The 20,709-nt window shown below is 38.7% G+C and overlaps 2 protein-coding genes across 2 annotated transcripts in view; both read right to left on the reverse strand.

Moving 5' to 3' along the window:
- ttn.2 (titin, tandem duplicate 2) overlaps window positions 1-20,709 on the reverse strand; it is a 163,180-nt gene that overhangs the window by 62,844 nt on the left and 79,627 nt on the right. The window contains exons 83-119 of the mRNA XM_016520236.1: window positions 19,769-20,177; window positions 19,558-19,682; window positions 19,158-19,424; window positions 18,941-19,032; window positions 15,924-16,101; window positions 15,538-15,837; window positions 15,154-15,456; window positions 14,880-15,067; window positions 14,336-14,450; window positions 13,953-14,237; window positions 13,705-13,856; window positions 13,464-13,611; window positions 13,188-13,365; window positions 12,978-13,099; window positions 12,605-12,892; window positions 11,895-12,191; window positions 11,611-11,797; window positions 11,401-11,516; window positions 10,980-11,279; window positions 10,183-10,482; window positions 9,982-10,087; window positions 7,253-7,449; window positions 6,359-6,670; window positions 5,986-6,264; window positions 5,545-5,844; window positions 5,157-5,459; window positions 4,526-5,038; window positions 4,105-4,407; window positions 3,712-4,011; window positions 3,298-3,594; window positions 2,922-3,206; window positions 2,527-2,820; window positions 2,132-2,431; window positions 1,716-2,024; window positions 1,035-1,234; window positions 457-886; window positions 55-363 (exon numbers count right to left, since the gene is read on the reverse strand). Of these exons, the coding sequence (XP_016375722.1) occupies window positions 55-363; window positions 457-886; window positions 1,035-1,234; window positions 1,716-2,024; window positions 2,132-2,431; window positions 2,527-2,820; window positions 2,922-3,206; window positions 3,298-3,594; window positions 3,712-4,011; window positions 4,105-4,407; window positions 4,526-5,038; window positions 5,157-5,459; window positions 5,545-5,844; window positions 5,986-6,264; window positions 6,359-6,670; window positions 7,253-7,449; window positions 9,982-10,087; window positions 10,183-10,482; window positions 10,980-11,279; window positions 11,401-11,516; window positions 11,611-11,797; window positions 11,895-12,191; window positions 12,605-12,892; window positions 12,978-13,099; window positions 13,188-13,365; window positions 13,464-13,611; window positions 13,705-13,856; window positions 13,953-14,237; window positions 14,336-14,450; window positions 14,880-15,067; window positions 15,154-15,456; window positions 15,538-15,837; window positions 15,924-16,101; window positions 18,941-19,032; window positions 19,158-19,424; window positions 19,558-19,682; window positions 19,769-20,177 (9,387 nt within the window). The remainder of the gene's footprint in view (window positions 1-54; window positions 364-456; window positions 887-1,034; window positions 1,235-1,715; window positions 2,025-2,131; window positions 2,432-2,526; window positions 2,821-2,921; window positions 3,207-3,297; window positions 3,595-3,711; window positions 4,012-4,104; window positions 4,408-4,525; window positions 5,039-5,156; window positions 5,460-5,544; window positions 5,845-5,985; window positions 6,265-6,358; window positions 6,671-7,252; window positions 7,450-9,981; window positions 10,088-10,182; window positions 10,483-10,979; window positions 11,280-11,400; window positions 11,517-11,610; window positions 11,798-11,894; window positions 12,192-12,604; window positions 12,893-12,977; window positions 13,100-13,187; window positions 13,366-13,463; window positions 13,612-13,704; window positions 13,857-13,952; window positions 14,238-14,335; window positions 14,451-14,879; window positions 15,068-15,153; window positions 15,457-15,537; window positions 15,838-15,923; window positions 16,102-18,940; window positions 19,033-19,157; window positions 19,425-19,557; window positions 19,683-19,768; window positions 20,178-20,709) is intronic.
- Window positions 16,745-18,930, reverse strand: LOC107714400 (transcriptional activator protein Pur-beta-like). Its single transcript, XM_016520237.1, has one exon. It carries the CDS (start codon window positions 18,928-18,930, stop codon window positions 18,379-18,381), a length of 552 nt encoding a protein of 183 aa, XP_016375723.1. The 3' UTR covers window positions 16,745-18,378.

Here is a 20,709-nt window from a genome sequence, read left to right on the forward strand (position 1 = left end):
GAGGATGCGAATTTGTATTTCATTAAAAAAAAAAAAGAGAGAGAGAGACTTTACTTTGAATGTCCTCTATGCGAACTTCAGTGGTTCTGGGGCTTGGCTCAGACTCGCCAATTTCATTGACTGCAATGATTCTGAATCTGTATTTCTTAAGTTCTGGGAGGTTTGGAACGGTGAACACAGTAGAAGGATGCAGATTTTCAGCATCATTGATCCTGGACCACTCAGAAGTGCCTTCATCCTGGATCTCAATGATATAACCTTTGATGGGGCGGCCACCGTCTTTAGCTGGTGGGGTCCACGCAAGGGTGACATTATGCTTGGTTTTGTCAGCAATCTCAGGAGCTGCTGGCATGCTAGGTGGAGCTGTACACACACACACAAAAACATGAAATATGTTAAAAACAACATGCATAAAAATCTGTTCAAAATAGAAATGCACTTCATTTATGTTCTTACTCAAGGGATCGTCAGCAACGGCAGACTCTGAGATGGCACTAGGTGGTCCAATACCAGCAGAATTACAAGCCATTGCACGGAATTCATACTCCGTTCCTTCGATGAGACGGGTAACCTGGTATTCCCAGCCTTTCATGCCACGGTTTGACACCAGGATCTTATTCACGCGAGACCAATAGGAAGTGCCCTTTTCACGCTTCTCAAGCCAGTAGCCAGTAATCATAGAACCACCACTGTCCCTAGGTGGTTCCCATGTCAGTAACATATGGGTCTTAGAGCGCTCAGCAATAGTGACCTTCTCAGGTGGGCCAGGCAGAGCAAAAGGATCCTTAATCTGAACCTCCTCTGTTTCACAGGCCTCACTTATTCCATATTTATTCTCAGCTTTGACTCTGAATTTATAGTTGCCACCAGTTTCCAGGTTCCATACCTGCAAAAAAAACATTAAATGTTTATATTGTCCTTTAACAACATGATATCATATTTTTTCTATTTGTATTGTATAAACAAATGTATCTTTTTTGATAAATTTTGAATGACTACCTATACAACTGCTTTAAAATAATTGTTTAGCTTACCGCATAATGCTTCTCGATAATGGAGTTAGTAACCTGCACCCACTCGGCCTTTTCAGGATCTTCACCATTAAGGTCTTTCATCTCAACAATGTAGTTGGTAAGTTCACTGCCACCAAGATCCAATGGGGCATCCCAGGATAGTTTGCAAGACTCAGCTTTGATATCTGAAACAGCAATGTTTCTTGGTGGTGTTGGGCGATCTACAAAAAAAGAGATTATCAAAAATCATTAGGTATATGCAAAATATACAAACACTTTGGACACTTAAGATGTGACTTACTGCATGTCAATGAATCACATAACAAAAAATATAAAATCAAGAGGAATATGTTTTATAGAAACACTGTACAATGTAAAACATTTCACAAATTTTTTTTGGTTTGTTTTGTTGAACATAAGAGACAAAGTTCAAAATAAGACAAACGTATTATATGCACTTTGTGGTTGTCAAACATTAGTGGAGAATTTCCATAGTTAATGTGATGAACTATACCTGCGGCTACTAGGTGAACTTCAGGAGAACTGACTCCATACATCCACTTAAATTACTTCAACATGAGTTGCATATGCTCTAGCACAATTTGGTTGCAGATCCCACTTGGCTTGATATTTTGCCATTTGAACAGGTTTAACTGAAGTGTTCAAAAATGTCCAATATTTGTACACTACAGGATCACTTACCCAACACTTCCACCGTGATGGAATGACCAAGAGATCCCAAACGATTTGAGGCAGTAACTGTGTATGTGCCCTTGTCCAATCTAGTAACACCAGGGATGGAGAGTTTTGTATGTGATGTCAGCCTATCAATCTCTTTGGTTTCTATCAGGAGTTTCTCAGTTGGCTTGGCAATAACAACATCATCCTTCAGCCATTCGATCTTTGGCATTGGCAGGCCTGTGACTTCAGCGGGCATCTCAATAGGTTGGTTTTTCCTTACTTGAATCAAATCACCCTTGAAGTGCTTTAACATATGCAGACTTGGAGCCACTATAATCATCAAAAGAAAGATGGAATATGTGTCATCTAAAATGTGTGTGCTGAGACATCATAAAACTCTGTGAAGAACAATGATGTTAAACTAGAATAGGACAAACCTTCATCATCTTGAATGACAACAGTCATGGTAATTGAAGGCTCACTTTCACCAAATGCATTGACAGCCTTTGCACGGAACTCATACATATGCAACTCATCAAGGTCTTCAACTGTCAAAATTTGAGCAGTCATCAACTCTGGGTTGACACGCTGGAAGGCTGGTTGATCTTGTCGCTTTTTCTCAATGATGTAGCCAAGGATTGGACTACCACCATCATTACGAGGTTGCCTCCATTCAATAGTAACAGAGGATTTGGTCCGCTCGGTATAGTGGAACTTTTCAGGAGAAGTTGGTGGACCTAACATTTAATAAAAATATGACAATAAATACATAGGAACATTCATAATATTGAGTGCTATTGTGGGAGTAAAGCATTGTGTATACAAAATTTACCTTGAGGATCCACAGCACGGATAGGTCCAAGATCGACTGGAGGTCCACATCCATACTTATTCTTAGCCACAACACGGAAAATGTATTCCTGTCCCTCAATAATACCTACAATCTCACATTTGGATGAAGCGGTCTCAATAGGTTGTCTCCATGTGTGCATCTTTGGTTCCCTCCTTTCAATAATAAACCCTGTCAGATCACTACCACCATCATCATCAGGATCTGACCAATTCAACATCATTAGCTTTCTGGTAACCACAACAGGTTTCAGGTCAAGAACTGGTCCAGGAACATCTGAGAAGAGATTTTAAATGTGGGAAATTGTATGTCATGCATGTTGTAATGAGAATGAGTGTATACATTTCAAATCCAAATTTCAATTGAAAAATTCTTACCCATAACTTCAACCCTGGTCCATGCAGACTTGATACCACTTGGATTTGCTGCTTGGATTTGGTATTTGCCTTGATCACTTCTCTTTGTGGTTTTGATAACAATAGTGCTGTCCTTTCCAGCTTCCTCTACCTCCATACGATCTTTTTCTAATGGATCATCATCCTTTGTCCATTTCAAAGATGGAAAAGGTCTACCAGTCACATGTGCTGGAATTCTCAGCATCTCTCCAGCTCTAACAACAACACCATTTTTCATTGAGATATCAAGCTCGATGACTGGAACCTCTGTTTTGACAAAGAAACACAGCCATATATTTAGCTGTTGATTAACAAATAAAGAATATCATGATATTTAGCGTCAGTTTTATGTTAATACCTGCAGGGTTTCTCACAATTACTGCATCAGTAAAACCTGGTTGTCCTTCACCAGCACAATTGACTGCCACTACACGGACAATATATTTAGCTCCTTCTCTAACACCATACACTGTAAATGTGTGGTTCTTCCATGGTCTCTCTGTGGCTCGTGACCAGTCTTTGGTACCAGCAACAACTTTGTCAACATGATAACCAAAGATGTCTGCGCCACCATTGTCTGCAGGAGGATCCCATTCAACATCAATTGAATAGTCTGAGGTGTCAACAATTCTTGGAATTGGTGGACCTGGGGGCCCTGAAATAAATAATTTTTATACAGTAATTATTATATTTTAAATCAATATTAATTTGATGTTACATTTATTTATTATATGTTTATGGTTTATAGTCAATTCTAATACTACAAACTTACTGATTGGTGCCTGTGCTGTTTTTGGTTCTGACGGGGGGCTGAACTTTCCAGGTCCTGCTACATTTTCCGCACAGACTCTGAAAATATATGTCAGACCCTCCAAAAGGCCCTCTACATTTATTTCCAAATCAGGAACCATGGTGCGATTGACTCTTGCCCAGTGTGTGCTGTTAACTTCTCGTTTCTCTACCCAGTATCCCTCAATGGGGCTGCCATTGTCTTTGGGTTCCGTCCAGGTAACAAGCATACTGCTGGCCGTGGAATCCTTAATTTCAGGTTTCTCCGGCGCATCTGGAGGATCTGAATTGACAAGGCATATCGAACTGTTTAATTAACTGTTAAACACAATAATGCAAATGATGATCTCAAGCAAACGTCTAAAAATCGGATTACCGAATGGATTCTTTGCACTGACGGGTTTGGAGATGCATGGGGTTCCAGGACCATACTTATTCTCTGCAGTGACACGGAAGAGGTACTCCTTGCCCTCAATAAGTTTTGGTACTTGAAATTTACAGCCTCTAAGGATTGAGGTTACAGTGACCCATCCAAGCTCCACCTTGGAGTTATCTTTTTGTTCCAATATGTAGTTAAGGATTTCACTACCACCATCATCCAGAGGAGGATCCCACTTACAGAGGATTGAGTTCTTCCTTACATCTTCAAATTTGAAATTGACTGGAGGACCAGGAGTATCTGGAAAAGAAAGTGTAAAAATTAAAATTCCATTCTTTTTGTTTTATTATTCAAGGTGGAAAAGGGTTACATGTTTCTTGTAAAGTGTTGATGTCACATTGAAGAGTTTTATACTCACCAAGGACATTAACTTCACAGGAGGCAGAGGCAACACCTTGATCATTTTCCACTTTTATGGTGAAAACCCCATGATCGCCTCTGATAGTATCTTTTACAATAATGAAGGATTCACCCTTCCTCTTGGATTCAATGGTAAGACGTTCATTTAAGCTTGGGTGGTATGCTTCTTCAGGCTCCTCAGGTTCCTCCACCTCCTTTTCTTTTTCTTTCTCCTTTTCCTTGTCCTCCACCTTCTTTGCCTCTTTGGCTTCCTCCTTTTCTGTATCTGCCTCTTTCTTTTCTGCATCAGCCTCCTTCTTTTCCTCCTTTTCTTGTTCTTTCTCCTTCTTCTTCTTAATGGGCCTTTCTGGTCTCTTCTTCAGTGGCTCTGGCCAAATGGTTGAATTGTCCCTCATCCATGTAATTTGGGGGTAAGGGAATCCAGAGATATTGGCATCCAATCGGATCTCCTCACCTCGTTTCACAGTCAAGCCTGATTGTAGACTACCGCTAAGGAATACCTTTGGACGATCTGAAAGCAGAATAACAAAAAAATGCTTACATATATAGTACCAATAGCTTGCTTCAGAGGGACTTCACATCTGATGAAAATGTATGATTTGACAAATAACAAAAGAATGAGTTCATACCAACTGCATCTGTGGCTTTGATCAAAGGTGTGCTGCGTGAAGGATCACTGATACCAGCTGCATTTTCAGCACGTACACGGAACTGATATTGTTTTCCTTGCATCAACCCCTTAACAGTATAGGACAGCACTGGCACAAGGAAGTCATTGCATCTCTGAAAGTTCTCTTCCCCTTTTATCATCTTCTCAAGAATGTAACCCATAATTTTGCTTCCACCATCATACATGGGAGGCTTCCAAGTAAGGGTCACACTCTCAGAAGTTGGGTTGTGTGTTTCCACATCGACTGGTGGGTCAGGACGTTCTGTATTTGAAGGACAAAAGGTTGTTAAAATATTATGCAAAATGAAAGTTACATCCAAATGCTTTCAATGAATGCTATTACTTACGCTTCTGATCTTCAGCAATTACAGGGTTGCGAAGTTCAATGTATTCACCACCACCAATCTTGTTGACAGCTCTGACACGGAAGTAATACTCTCCATTTTGAACGAGATCCTTAACCGGCCAGCTAACTTTGTTTTCTCCAGACATAACATTGACATAGGTTCTCCTGCCTGCTTCTCTGCGTTGTAGCACATAGTGGAGAATAGGGCTACCACCATCATAGTCTGGAAGATCCCAGGACACCTTGCAGGTGCTCTTGGTAATCTCACTAGCAACAATTTCTTTACATGGCCCAGGAAGACCTATCATTTGTAACAAGCACAGTAAAACCAAAGTAAAGGCATTAGTTTCAAATGTAAAGGTGCATTTTCATTATTATGTTTGCATCAGTTGTTAAAAGCTGATATATTCCAAGCAGTCGATAACAGAACTCAAAAACATACCGATAACTTTAACATTGATTGTTCCACTAGCTGAACCATTGCTGTTCTCCAAGGTAACTTTGTACTGGCCAGCATCAGCGTGTAAGCAGCTTGGAATTTCCAGATGGCATGATGGGTATTCAACTCTGAAGAAAGTTCTGTCATCAGTCTTCAGTTCGTTTCCATCTTTGTGCCATGTAATCTTAGGTGATGGCACAGCCCTAAATGGAATTGGGAGGTGCATCTTTTCACCCTCTACAACAACAAGATCCTTGGTCTGGAAGTCAAGGGTTGGGCTGCCTGCAATGATACGAGTCACAGGGCAATCAACCTTAAATTATAATGGCAACAAATTTATTTATAATTTTACAAAAACAACAACAACATAGCTTACAGTCAGAATCTTTGGCATATACATTCTCAGAAATGTCAGAGGGCTCACTGTCACCAACAGAATTGACAGCACGGACTCTGAAGGTATACTGCTTCTCAGGAACAATGCCCTCTTCATCCCCTGCCCTGTATTTTAGCTCTTTGACAGGACGAGAGTTGACTCTCATCCACTTCTCAGTTCCAGTCTCACAGAGCTCAATATGGTAGCCAATAATGGGACTTCCTCCATTCTTTTCTGGTGCCTTCCAAGCAATACAAATATGATCTCTGGCTGCCTCAGTGACGTGCAGTTCCTGAGGTGGTGATGGTGGGCCTGTCAAGATAAGGAATGGTTCCATTTATGTTTCATTATGAATTACATCTTAAATCCCTAAATCAGATATTTAACACTTATGTTCTATTTTTTCCCCTTAATGTTGGAGGTCCTAGAAACGTAATTATAATAGTCAGAAATTTTGTTTGTTATTTTCAATTTATCTTAATATGTTCCTTGGACCTAATCAAAACCAACTGGGCAAAATTATTGAAGACGTATCTTTCTGTTGAATCACAAAGTAGATATGCACTTGTGCAGTAATATTCCATTTCATATTTGAGTATATTTGAAGCATGTTTTTAAGTTGTTAAAATGCTTTCAATGCTGTTTTCATAAGATTAAAAAAAGGTCATAAAGCAAAATCCTAATAAAATCTACAATGTTACATTATGTTTAATCAAAAATGAAATTGGGTCTCCTAGACCTCAAACAAAACACGAAAGTTTAAAATAGTAAATGAAACCAAATAAATCAATCAATCAAACAATCAATCGACAGACAGACAGACACAGACAGACAGACAGACAGATATATGATAGATAGATAGATTGATAGATAGATTGATTTTTGTTAACATACCTGTTGGGTCCTCAATGATCACAATATCTGTGGGTTCGCTTGGGTGACCAATTCCAGCCTCGTTCTCAGCAGCGACTTGGAACTGCACTTCAGTGCCCTCAATTACATCAGTCACTCTGTAATGGCAGTCAGGACCTGAAGTCTTTCCTGATTTCACCCAGCGGGTACCAAGTTTCTCCTTCTTCTCAATGACATATCTAGGAAAGAGATATTATCATTATTATTATTAATGATACACTGGATTATGGAGATAGAATTGTTGCTTAATTCCAAATAAATATATTACGATCCACAAATAAATGTAAAGTGATTAACAAAAATTAAACATATTGACAAATAAATAGAATGAGATCCATAAATAAAACTTAAAGTTTCATAAACATGAATTCAATTCACAAATAAATAAAATGAGATTTGCAAATAAAAAAAACATTCACAAATATATATTTATGTCACAACCACAACTTTGCCTGGCATTCATTTGTGAATCGTGTCCTGTGCATTTGTAGATCGCTGCACGCATTTGTGAATCGCGTCCTGTGCATTTGTGAATTGAGCTACATTTTGCTGACCAATCATAGCATGCTCTCGCTATAGCCAATCACGTTTTGCTTTACAATTAGGGCGGTCTCCTCCTGAAATAACTTCATTCATCTGCATTGGCTCAATTAGGTAATATAAGGGCCATAAAAATGGGTACAGTAAAAGATGTTTAAAATTGGATTCGACCATTAGACTGTGTATCATGCTAAGCCACAGAATTATATTTTACATGCCTTTGAAAATTCCAGAGAAACAGCGCGTGATGAAGTTTAGTAGGTTAGACTAGTGCGTGTGCGCATTTACAGAGCGTTCTTTCACTGTATGATTCTGTTTATTAAAATACATGTCGAATGATGATCAAAATTCAAGATATGGGAGAAGAAAATGTATACATTTATATAAATATCATTTATATATCAATGCCGTTTCTTTTCTCCAAAAATCAACGATTTCAAATGTGATATTAATTTTATGCAACAGTTCAATAAACAAAAAGTTAATTAAGAGACTTAAGTTTTAGACGCCATGTTGCCTGTTTTTGCTCTATTTCAACAACAAAATTAATTCCAACCAAAGCCACAGCACTGTTCTGCGTCTCTGAGCAACATGAAGGTGTTTGTTCCTGAATGTATCAACCATTTAAATTTGGTTCAATCGGTGACTTGCTGCCACCTACTGGTGGTTTACATTTTACATTTAAAGTATCTTTTCATTTTTTAAATAATTTCAAATGTCAGTATTCAATGTTTTGTGTTTAAAATATCAAAACATTATCTATGCATTTATAACTACAGGATATAAAAAAGATCATGCACACTTTAAGAAAAAATGGTTTTATGAATGTAAAAATGCTCATAAAAGGTAAAAAAAAAAAAAACTATTTAGACTTATTGGTAGATTGATTTCTATCACTGCTGTGAACTGACCACCACATAGAATATGAAGTATATCAAAAACTTCATACATCGTTAGATTCACAGCTGCTCATATACATCGGCTTGACTGAAAAACTGGGAAACACTGTTGTGTGACAGCAATTTAACCTATTACACAAACAGATGTTTATTATGATGTTGAGTCCAGTTATTTATTAGTCAGTTACTTATTGACGCTTTTCTTTGCATCTTGAGTAACATGACACTTCCATAATGCGTTTGTATCAGTATAGCGTTATTTAAAAGCTCTGTTTCTCTGGCATTTTCAAAGGCATGTAAAATATAATTCTGTGGCTTGGCATGATACACAGTCTTATGGTCTAATGAAATCCAATTTTAAACATCTTTTACTGTACCCATTTTTATGGCCCGTATATTACCTATTTGAGCCAATGCAGATGAATGAAGTTATTTCAGGAGGAGACCGCCCTGATTATAAAGCAAAACGTGATTGGCTATAGCGAGAGCGTGCTACGATTGGTCAGCGAAATGTAGCTGTTATCTGATTGGCTTGAGTAGACGGTGAGTGGAGTCCACGTATTTGTGGATTGTCAGCACGTCTTGACGTAAGAAATTGTTTCACAATTCACAAATGCACAGGACACGATTTACAAATGCACGCAGCGATCTACAAATGCACAGGACGCGATTCACAAATGAATGCCAGGCAAAGTTGTGATTGTGACATATATAATTGTGAATATGTTTTTTTTATTTGCAAATCTCATTTTATTTATTTGTGAATTTAATTCATGTTTGTGAAACTTTAAGTTTTATTTGTGGATCTCATTCTATTTATTTGTCAGTATGTTTAATTTTTGTTAATCTCTTTACATTTATTTGTGGATCGTAATCTATTTATTTGGAATTAAGCAACAATTCTATCTCCATACTGGATGAACTTAATGCTGAAATAAAATACAAATATAAAAATTAGATGAAAAGTTACAAAACTTAAATGAAAAGTAGAAATGTTGTCTTGGCAACTAAATGTAATTAAATAAGTTTGTAATACTAAAATTACTACAACTAAAACTAAAATAAACAAATTAACAGCACATAAAAATGACTAAACTTACAAAATAATAAAATTACTAAAACTCAAAATTAAGCTATACAGTATACAAGAAATATAAAAACAAAAGCTAAATAAAAATGAATAAATACTATAATAGTATAATATATTATTAATACTAAAGTAAAGCCTGGGTCCACATTTCACCAACTGCTACAAAGGCCATATGCAAGTACCTCAAGACAGGTCTTCCACCATCATTCTTAGGTGCTTCCCATTTCAGGTCAACATGAGTCTTGGAGACATCAGTAATGGTCAGATTATATGGAGGTCCAGGGGTACCTGTGAAGAAGAAAAGCAGGTGAGAGACAAATTTAACACTAAATATAAAACAACCAAAAGGAAGAAACAAGCAATAAGAAGGAATAAGAACGCACTGAAAGTATCTTTGGCGAGAACAGAGTCTACAAGTTCACAAAATTCACTGGGTCCCACAGCATTCTCTGCAGCAACACGGAAAACATAGAGAGACCCCTCATTCAGTGGGGTGGCAGTGTACTTCAGCTCTTTCACAGTGGTATCCACAGCCTGCCAGCCCTTGCGTCTGACATCTCTCTTCTCAATAATGTAGTTTGTGATTGGAGAGCCACCATCTCTCTCAGGAGCTGTCCATTTCAAATCAGCGCTGTTCCTGCTACTAGAAACTACTTCAAGCCATCTTGGGGGTGATGGAGGATCTAAAGGAGGAGGACCATCATTAGGAAATGCTGTGTACAGAATTACTGTATGCACTTGAACATTTAAATGTTACAGCAATGGTTAACTCTAAAATTAAAATTCTGTCACCATTTTCTCACCTTCAATTTTTTTTCAAACCTGTATAAATTTCGGCTGTCAAGTTTCACAATAACAGTAACAAAGAACAAACAGAAATTTAAGTTATTTACTGAAAATCCAACTTAAATTTTAGCCTGTTCACACAAAACTACTGCATGTCTGAATTCAGAAGACTAGTGAACGCATTGCATGGACTAATCAGGATACATACTTTCATGTCATTTTTAACCTTGAAAGCTCCCCGTTTATTGTAACTGCAGGGAAAAAAGCGACCAACTACATTATTCAGAATTTCTTCTGTTGTGTCATACTGAAAAAGGAAAGTCATATAGGTTTGGAACAACATGAGGATGAATAAATGATGACAGAGCTCTATTTTTTAAATAGTGTGACTTACTGAGTCTCTCCTTGCAGAGCACTGGATCACTTGGTTCACTAGGTTCACTCTCGCCTGCTGCATTGACAGCTCTGACACGGAATGAGTACTCTTGCTTCTCCATCAATCCTCTCAGGAAGTACTCAAGAGAGGGGATACCATCAGCTACACGAACCCACTCGTCAGTTCCACTCTTGAGGAGTTCAATGATGTAAGACTCAATCTTTGCACCACCGTCATGTTCAGGTTTTGTCCATTGTAGGAAGGCAGTTGTTTTGGCCACATCCTTAACAGTGGGCTTACCAGGAGCCCATGGGGGATCTGAAAAATTAAATAAATCACATACGTTTCATACAGCATGCTCTCTCCAAATAAAATATAAATTTAGCCATTTTGTAGGTGAAATTGGCAAATCAGGATATTTATAAAACATTAATCCTACCTATTGGATCTTTAATCAAAATCTGGTCTGTCTCTTTGCTTGGTTTGCCAGGTCCAGCAAGATTCTCTGCCAAAACACGGAACTTATACTTCTTTCTTGTGGGCAGTCCTTTTACCCTGTAAGCAAATTTGTATTTTAGACATGTTTAAAAAATATATATAATTACGAAACAACAATGGCATACTAGAGCTAATTTCCATCCTTACATACCTAAAGTTTGTGTCACTGACAGGCAGCTTGTTGCATCTGATCCATTTGTCGTGATCAGGCTCATATCTCTCAACCCAATATCCAGTAATAGGACTTCCACCATCCTCATCAGGCTCATACCAAGACAGAGTTACTGCATCCTTTGCAATATCAGATGCCTCCAATTTGTATGGAGGACCAGGAGTATCTAGGATAGTGTTAACATATATATAATGATTTCTAATGCAGGTGAAATGTTAGCCAAATATGTGTTTGAATTGCTGAAACAGTATTAAATAACATACCAAAGGGGTATCTGGCAGTTATTGGGGCATGTTCTGCTGGGGCACCAACTCCAAACTGATTTTCAGCATAGACCCTAAAGACATATTCCTTGAAAGCCACAAGTTTGGTGGCCCTGTAGGTGGTCTGCTTCACAGTGGAGGACAACTTGTACCAGATTTCACTGTCTAAAGCCCTCCTCTCAATAATATAGTTTGTCACCTTTGAGCCACCATCATCTCTTGGAGGATTCCAGGCTAACAAGCAGGACTCATTGGTGATTTCAGAGATATCAAAGGCAGCTGGAGGACCAGGTTTATCTATATGGAGTTAGTAAAGATTGAAAATTAGTATCATCTGAATACTAACTGCATAAGAAAAAAAGTCTAAATGCCTAAATGTCAATCCCAAATGTAATTTTTTTTTCTTATTTTCATTAAACAAGTGGATAAATATATATACCGTAGTATTTAATATATATTTATATATAAAACTGATATAAAAACAAATATAGATATTTAAACAAAATGCAAGAAATAAGCAATTCAAGATACAGTATATTGTAATATCTTGTAATACAAAAATATATTCTCTGAAAACAAGCATTACTATTTTAAACACTATTGGTTTTCTTGTTTAGGTTTATTTAGATATTTTTACTGCAAAATAAGACCCCTATGTTTTTGCAGGGTGTATCAACTTAAAAAAAAAAAAAAAAAGTCTTTCACACAACCTAGAATGTTGACATCAACTGTTGCAGTTGCACGGCCACTGCTGTTGACTGCCTCAATGATGTATGTAGCAGTGTCATCCCTCTTGGTCTTAGCAATGGACACAGTTGAGTGGCCAGGCTTGGTATCAATTGAGATTCTATCGTCTGGCTTCAGGACTAGGTCAGCCTTGGTCCATTTGACTTTAGGCTCTGGTTTGCCTGTGATGTCAGCAGGAAGTTCAATCTTTGTGCCAGCCTTAGCAGTGAGGCCAGCCAGCAGTTTTGCATCCAGCTGAATCTCTGGAGGCTCTGTGAAAGTGGTAAGTAAATCAAATAAACATTAAACTTCAACTCCTAATGTCTCTGAATGTCAAATCATAATCTAATAAAGTACCTTTAGGATCAACGGCCAAAATCTCATCTGTCGCCTTACAAGGCTTACCGGCACCCAGTTTGTTCAAAGCCCTCACACGATAAGCATACCACTGTCCTTCAATGAGACCAGTCACTTCAAACCTGTTTGTAAAATTAATTTAGTTTAACTTATACATGTAAGCAACTTAATTCAGTTTGAAGAGTAATTCATTTGAAAATGATCACTTACTTAAGATCAGGAACTGGGTCTCCACATGGTTCCCACTTGTCAGTGCCACGTTGACATTTGTCAACAATATAACCTTTAATTGCAGTTCCACCATCCCACTTGGGAGGCTCCCATGACAAGAAGATCTTGCTAGCAGACTTGTCTCTCCATTTAAGATTTTCTGGTGGGTCTGGTATAGCTGTAAATAACACAGATGCACACACAAGAGAAATTATGAATGATTTGATATTGCAAATATTTAACACTGACTAATCTATCATTAGTATTAACACGCACTTGCAGGTGAAGACACGTTCACTGGGTCATCAATGTAGGCGGGCTCTCCAGGACCACATTTGTTGCAGGCAATAACTCTGAACAAGTACTCCTTGCCCTCAACAACATCTGCGACTGTGTATTCCTGGTCTTGCAAACCTGCCATCACCTAAAATCACATAAACACAAGGAAAGTGATCACTGTAGGTTCACAGTACCATTCAAAGAAAATAATGGTCAAAGATATTAGTAATGTTTATACCTTCACCCAGGTCTTCCTGGAAACCTCACGCTTCTCAACCTGATAGCCTGTGATTGGACTGCCTCCATTGTGATCAGGTGCCTCCCACATCAAGTGAACATGCTTTCTGGTCACTTCTGCAACCTTTAAGTCTTTGGGTGCACTTGGAGAGGCTTGAATTGAGAGTAAAATAAAGTATAACACTTAACTTTTTACTTTCTGAACTGTAAATTGATGTATACATGTCTATAAGAAAATTCTGTGCATACCAATGACATTAACTTCAATCTCTCCTGAGACACTAGTCACATCATTTTCCAACGTCAAGGAGTATGTGCCTTTGTCAGGGCGCACACTTGGGGTTACAATGAGCTCTGTGAAGGTTGACTTTGTAACCATGGACACACGGTCATCAGCTGTAAGTGCATTTTCACCGAAGGTCCACTTTGCTGTGGGCACCGGGTACCCAGTGATAGGGACACGAATTGCAAGAGGATTAGGGACAATAACCTCTAGACCATCCTTAAATGCGCTCAGGTCCAGAGTAGGTGCAACTGTGACAAGAGAAGCACATCATGTGTTAAACAATTTTTAAAAAAGGTTCAGATATATCAAAGATTATGTAGGGTGCAATGGTACGGAAATCACTTACAGTGGGGATCATCTGCCAACACAGGCCCAACAATATTTGAGGGGTCAGACTGGCCGGCCGCATTCTCAGCAAGTACTCTATAGCTGTATTTTGTTCCAAATTTCAGGCCTGAAATCTGTGGAATGCATGTCAACATAAGCATTACATAACAATACTAATACACACTATAACAGGAAGCAAAGAAAAGTCAGTTCACTCGGCAACCATATTCACAATGCTTCTGGGCAGCTAGGCATAAAAGACCAACTCCTATTTACTTGAATTGGAAAATAACAATCTCAAAAACTGCTTGCCAAACTCACATTAAAATCTATGCTTAAATAGCCTATATTTCAGGTTGAAAATGCAAGTGCATTCCTAAGCGCACATCTCTATGGGAACCGGAGATTCTAATAGCAGCTGGAGGGTCACGATGACTACTCTTTTATTTAGAAAGCAGGGCTTATTCCACCATACTGTGCATTGCACTTACTCCCATTCATTGTAATATGAGTGAACCATCTTGGTGTATGTACATATATATATAGTCTTTGGCAAAGATTACCCTGTAGAGCAGGTCCTGGCAAAGCCTGGCATTGCATCTGAGCCACTTGTCTGTGCCTTCTTCACATCTCTCAATGATGTAGCCAGTGATTGTTGTGCCTCCATTTTTTAAGGGAGTCTCCCATGTCAACAGACAGGAGTCCTTTGTCTGCTCAGAGTGTGTCAAATTCAGTGGAGGGCTCGGCCTCTCTGTGGATCAAAACATTACGATGCATTTATTAGGTATGAATGCATTCATGTATGCTAAAATTAATGATATATGGGATTTTACAAACCAATAGGGTCCATGATCTTCACTGGGTTAGTGGCAGCACTTGGTTTGCCAATTCCAGCCTTGTTCTCAGCCTTAACACGGAAGATGTATTCTTTGTTCTCAATAACATCATTAATAATAGCTGAGCGTTCGTGTGGTTTGGTCACCATGACTGGAGACCAGCTCACAGAAGTTCTGTCACGGAGCTCAATAATGTATGATGTGATCTCAGATCCACCATTGAACAGTGGTGGTTCCCAGGAGACTGTGGCACCAAACTTGTTGACATTTCCAACAATAACATTCTGTGGTGGATCAGGAACATCTGGAGTGTGTAAAATTAAAAACCACAATTAGAATCACCCGTTAGTGTGTACAACTTGACTTTCAGATTTTCTTGACTTACCAAACTTATTCTTAGCTTGAACAGCTTTATCTGTCTCAACATTGGGCCCACTTCCGATTCGGTTACGTGCACAGACACGGAAGAGGTACTTGGAGTCTTTCTGCAAGCCAGTTACACAGTACTCTGTGCTATCGGCACAGTCAGTGGCCAGAGTCCAGGTCTTACGTTTGATATCACGTCTTTCAACCACATAAGCCAAGATCTTGCTGCCACCGTCACTCTCTGGCTCTTCCCATGCAATGCTGACCTCACCATCAGCAGTGTCAACAACCTGAAGGTTCTTCACAGGCCCAGGAACATCTGTGAAAGGAGCAACATTTGTAAGCAACAATATAATCCTAGAATGTTTTACTGAAACTAACTGATATACTATGAATATTACTAACCAATAACTTTTAGGTTTATAAAAGCCTCTCCTTTTCCATGTTTGTTTTGGATGAGGATTTTATAGCGGCCTTCCTCTGACTTCTTTGGGTCCTTCAGCCTATATTCTGTCCTGTCAACAGAAGTGTGAACATTGTCTTTTGGAAGACTGATGTCATTGTAGAACCACTCAGCCTCAGCCTGTGGGTAAGCATTGTAAGGAACTGCCATAACAAATGGCTTTCCAGCGTCTGTCACCAGGTCTTGATCCAAGGTTTTAATTGTTGGCACGGCTGTGGAGAAATACCAAGGCATTGTAAACTTATTCAATTTGATTTTGTTTTGGTTGTAAAACATTTCATTTTTTCATTATATATATATATATATATATATATATATATATAAATTAAAAATGAAATGTTTTACAACAAATATTTAAACTAAAATTGAAATAAAAACGTAAATATGACAATAAAAATTAATTCAAAATATTACAAAAAACTCAACGACACTAAAATAAGATGCAGCCGAGATCAATAAGATGCATGACTATAAGAACTACTGCAGGTTATGGACTAAACATAAGAAGATTATGATTTACATTTTGTAAAGTGTAAATATGATTGTTTTGAGAGTTTGCAGAAGCCCTGGATGATTATGATTTACTGACAGCAGTTGCATGAGGCCTCGATAACCCACAATGATCATTTCACTAGAAGCTGTAGTAGACTGGAAAAGCTGATTGAAAACATTATTTTTGCAAATCTGTTCGGCGATGCTTACGGTGCAGAAGAAACACAGCTGTCAAGAATTGTGAAAGAGTAAAACAAAAAACAAACTCATGTTCTCAGCAAAGTAATTCTATTTATTGTTCAAAGGAAGTCTGTGGAGAATTACAGCAGTACACACTTGACTGAAGAGCTGCCTTTATCACATAACACAGTACAGACAAGAATGAGGTCAAAACTTATATGAATAGTGAAATTAGTAAAAAATCACTATGGCTCCAAGGTGGTGTGTATGGCTAATTCTTGTGGTTACAGAAGGCCTGAAAATTAAAACGAAAGGGAGTTCACTCCTTTTTCTCTGATCAAATTATAAATGCATAAACACCCACTCAATATCAGTAAGAGAAGGATAACAGAGGGAAGTTGCTAACAGGCACACACATTTGGACAGATCTGGGAGAAGAGGAGAAAACAGGCTGCAGTAAGACTCAGAAATGTGACAACTTAATATACAGAGGAAGAGACTTGAGAAAAAAAAAAAAGAATAGTGTTATATTGTCATTTGGGTTGTTGAAAAAAGGAATACAAACTAAACTGAGAACTAGTCTAGTTTGTATATTTCACAATTTTGTCATTCTTTTTCTATGCTCTTTCAACCATAAAGACTATAGGAAATGTATGGAAAACGAGTAAGAAATATTTCCCTATGTATAATTGCATCCGAGTTTTATTTGTTTAAATAGCCTGTTCAGGAAGCGTTTATAATTGATTCTATATGTCTATATATAAATATATTTCTGTATATATATATATATATAATTTTTTTTTCTGTATATTGTTTTTAAAAATAAATCTATTTAAACCCAGTTGGGTGTTGTTCTGCATTTGATTTCCTTTCCAGTTATGTCACCAAAGCTCTCCATGTATTAAATTCGAAAACTACTAATTTGTCCCGGCTTGATGTCAGGCAAACCAGTATCATTCCCTTTAAAAGAGCCAAATCAAACCCAGTATCAATGGTAAATTTAGCGGCATCAGCACCAATGCACTTCCCAATTTAGTACATACAATCAAGAGTAATTTGCTCTCAAGATGCAGTAGGAAAACAAAATAAAACTCACCAGCCCGCGTGAACCTCAATCTTCACAGCGCGCCGGCGGAGCACGGTTTTATAGCACCATTTGAACTGTTTGTACATTGTTGCTTGAACTGTATTGTGTGTCCACAAGTTGAACTCTATAACAACCTCCAATTTTTACACTGTTTGATCCGAGTCTTTTATATATATGTATATATACACACACACAAATTAGTAGAGAACACGTCCTGAATGAGCTAACTATGAGATTCACACATCATTCAGATGATGCTGGTTTGCTCTCCATCGTATGGTACAACACCAAAAACACCTATAGTAGAGATAATCATCAGTTCTTCTTGACACACTAACACTATAACATCCCTGCTTGTGAACTCAGACTCTGTGTGAAAAAGGGTGTTTGTTTGTTTTCTTTCTTTATAAAGGGGCAAACTTTCAAAATGACAAGACCTACAGAGAGCAGCCAGCAGAAAAATCCATTTACCTAGCCAAACATAGTCTAAACTGCTTTAAACAGGATTCTCTTACATATACACGACAGTGTTTCTCAGTCAAACATATTTTTTTTCGCCATCGACCGTTCCATGCAGCCCTCTCCAGAGCGCGGCTCTCGCTCTGCGCGGTTGCCCAGCGACGCGACACCTCCGGCGGTCAGTCGTCGTCCAAATCTTCGCCCTCAGACTCCTCTCCGGTTCTCCGCTCGAACGCTTTATCTTTGTGCCGCTCCTGGATCTCCTTCATCTCCTCGGCGTAGCGGCAGAACGCTCCGCCGAATTTGCTCCACGCTTTGAAGGGGATCGTGATAGAGTTTCTGTAGCTGGGCTTCACCTCGCTCACACGCAGAAACACGCCGTACTTGTTGGAGCCCACGTCAAAGAAGAACCGCTTGGAGTCCACCGTTATCGACGTGCCCTCGGGTAACTCCGTGTAACCTCCTCCTCCTCCTCCGCCGGAGCAGGCTAGCTCCTCGTCGTCGCCGCCGTAGTCGTCGACCAGCTTCGCCAGCGCGTCGCGGAACTCGATGAGACCTTGAGCGGGAAGAGCGATAGTTTGCCCGGATTGAATTCCTCCACCGCCGCCGCCGGGAACACCGAATCCGCCGCGGTTAACGGTCTGCCGGATCCGCAGGAATCTCCCGCGCTGGTTCTCCTTCAGATCGAGGTAGTATTTGCGGTTTTCCCTCACGAGATACTCGCTCTTCATCAGCCTCAGCCTGTGGGTAAGCATTGTAAGGAACTGCCATAACAAATGGCTTTCCAGCGTCTGTCACCAGGTCTTGATCCAAGGTTTTAATTGTTGGCACGGCTGTGGAGAAATACCAAGGCATTGTAAACTTATTCAATTTGATTTTGTTTTGGTTGTAAAACATTTCATTTTTTCATTATATATATATATATATATATATATATATATATATAAATTAATCTTACCAGCAAGCTCAAGCTTGGCTCTGGCATCTTTGTCCTTGGCAATGACTCTGTACTCGCCTTGATCACGTGGCCTGATTTCACACACTTGAAGCCTGTGTATCTTACCCTCACTCATCATCTGGTACTTATCACCTTGAACAACGGTCATGTTGTTCCTCAGCCATTTGATCTCAACTCTGTCTTTGTTAAGCTCAACTTCATACACAACATCTGAGCCTGGGGGCTCAAACACATCTGTGGGTGGTCTGACAATCTCCACAGGGGTCTCTAAAGAGGTGACAAAGTCATAAAGACCATTTAAGTTCCTATTAATTTCCATTACTTTTCTATACCCGGAGATTACATTTACTAAAATTCCCTGATATTTCCAGGTAGTTAATGGACACTGAAACAAACTTACCCTCAACAAAGAGGCGGGCTCTTGTTCTCTTGTCATCCACTCCACAGGCATATTCACACTCATCATCTGGTCTGCACTCTTTTATACGCAGTCTACATGTTTTGCCATCTCTCTCAAATTGGTATCTAAAATTAAACATTAAATGCATATTAAACATACTCAAAACCAACAAAACCCCTTGACAAAAACCCTTTAGAATAACGTATCTTACCTGGGTCCTTCTCTGATCTCCCTGCCATCTCTGTACCATTTGATTTCGGCCTTCTCTTTGGAAAGTTCACATGTGAACTCAGCATCCTCAAACTCAATGATAGTTTGGTCACTGAGCTGAGCGGTGAAGTCTGCGGGTGCCTCACTGATGATCAGTTCTGCTGTGGCCTTATCAGCACCAGCAACTACACTGTATTCACCCTCGTCTGCAAGGCTGCAGTCCTTAATGGTCAGCGTGTGCTTGTCCTTGTCCACACGATAGAGAATTCTCTTGCTGAGAGTGATTTCCTGACCTGCCTTCATCCATTGTACTGTTACATTTGGTATGTTCACCTTGCATGTGAAGCTGATGGTCTTTTTCTCCTGTGTGTCAACATCCTCAGGGGGAACAATGATTCTAAGATCTTCCTCTGTGGAAATTAAGGTTTATGATAAGTTAACTAGGCATGTGTTTTTTGAAACAGAGTCTAAGTCTCAAATCCATTTTGTTAAAATTTCCCTATATGTTGCAAGTTAGTAGTTTAAACTCTCCTGCAGGAAAATTAATGTCATATTTATTATAAATATATGACCATATATAAGTATGTATTTTATATTTAAATATATTTTATAAAAATGTTTTAATACTTTTTTAAATATGAAGTATGTGAGCTTTATAATAAAGCTTTAATAATAAAGACTATATAATCTTTATTATTATTATTATTTACTTTATTTTTGTGAACCCCATCCCACCTGTGGGACGCTTGGCACTCTTTTTTTGTTGTCCTTTTTCTCTATCAAATATTTTAGTAATCATCATACATTATATATCATTTAAAAGCATAGAAGCCCAAGATTCATTCTGTGAAAACCATTTTAAAATCGGACATTGCGCTACCATGGAAATGGTACTTTAAAATCTTTTGGCGGTCTCCTCCCCCTTAGTGGGCGGTGTTAAGT

The sequence above is a fragment of the Sinocyclocheilus rhinocerous genome, unplaced genomic scaffold (genome assembly GCF_001515625.1).
Source record: "Sinocyclocheilus rhinocerous isolate Xijiao unplaced genomic scaffold, SAMN03320098_v1.1 scaffold449, whole genome shotgun sequence".
Taxonomy (NCBI): domain Eukaryota; kingdom Metazoa; phylum Chordata; class Actinopteri; order Cypriniformes; family Cyprinidae; genus Sinocyclocheilus; species Sinocyclocheilus rhinocerous.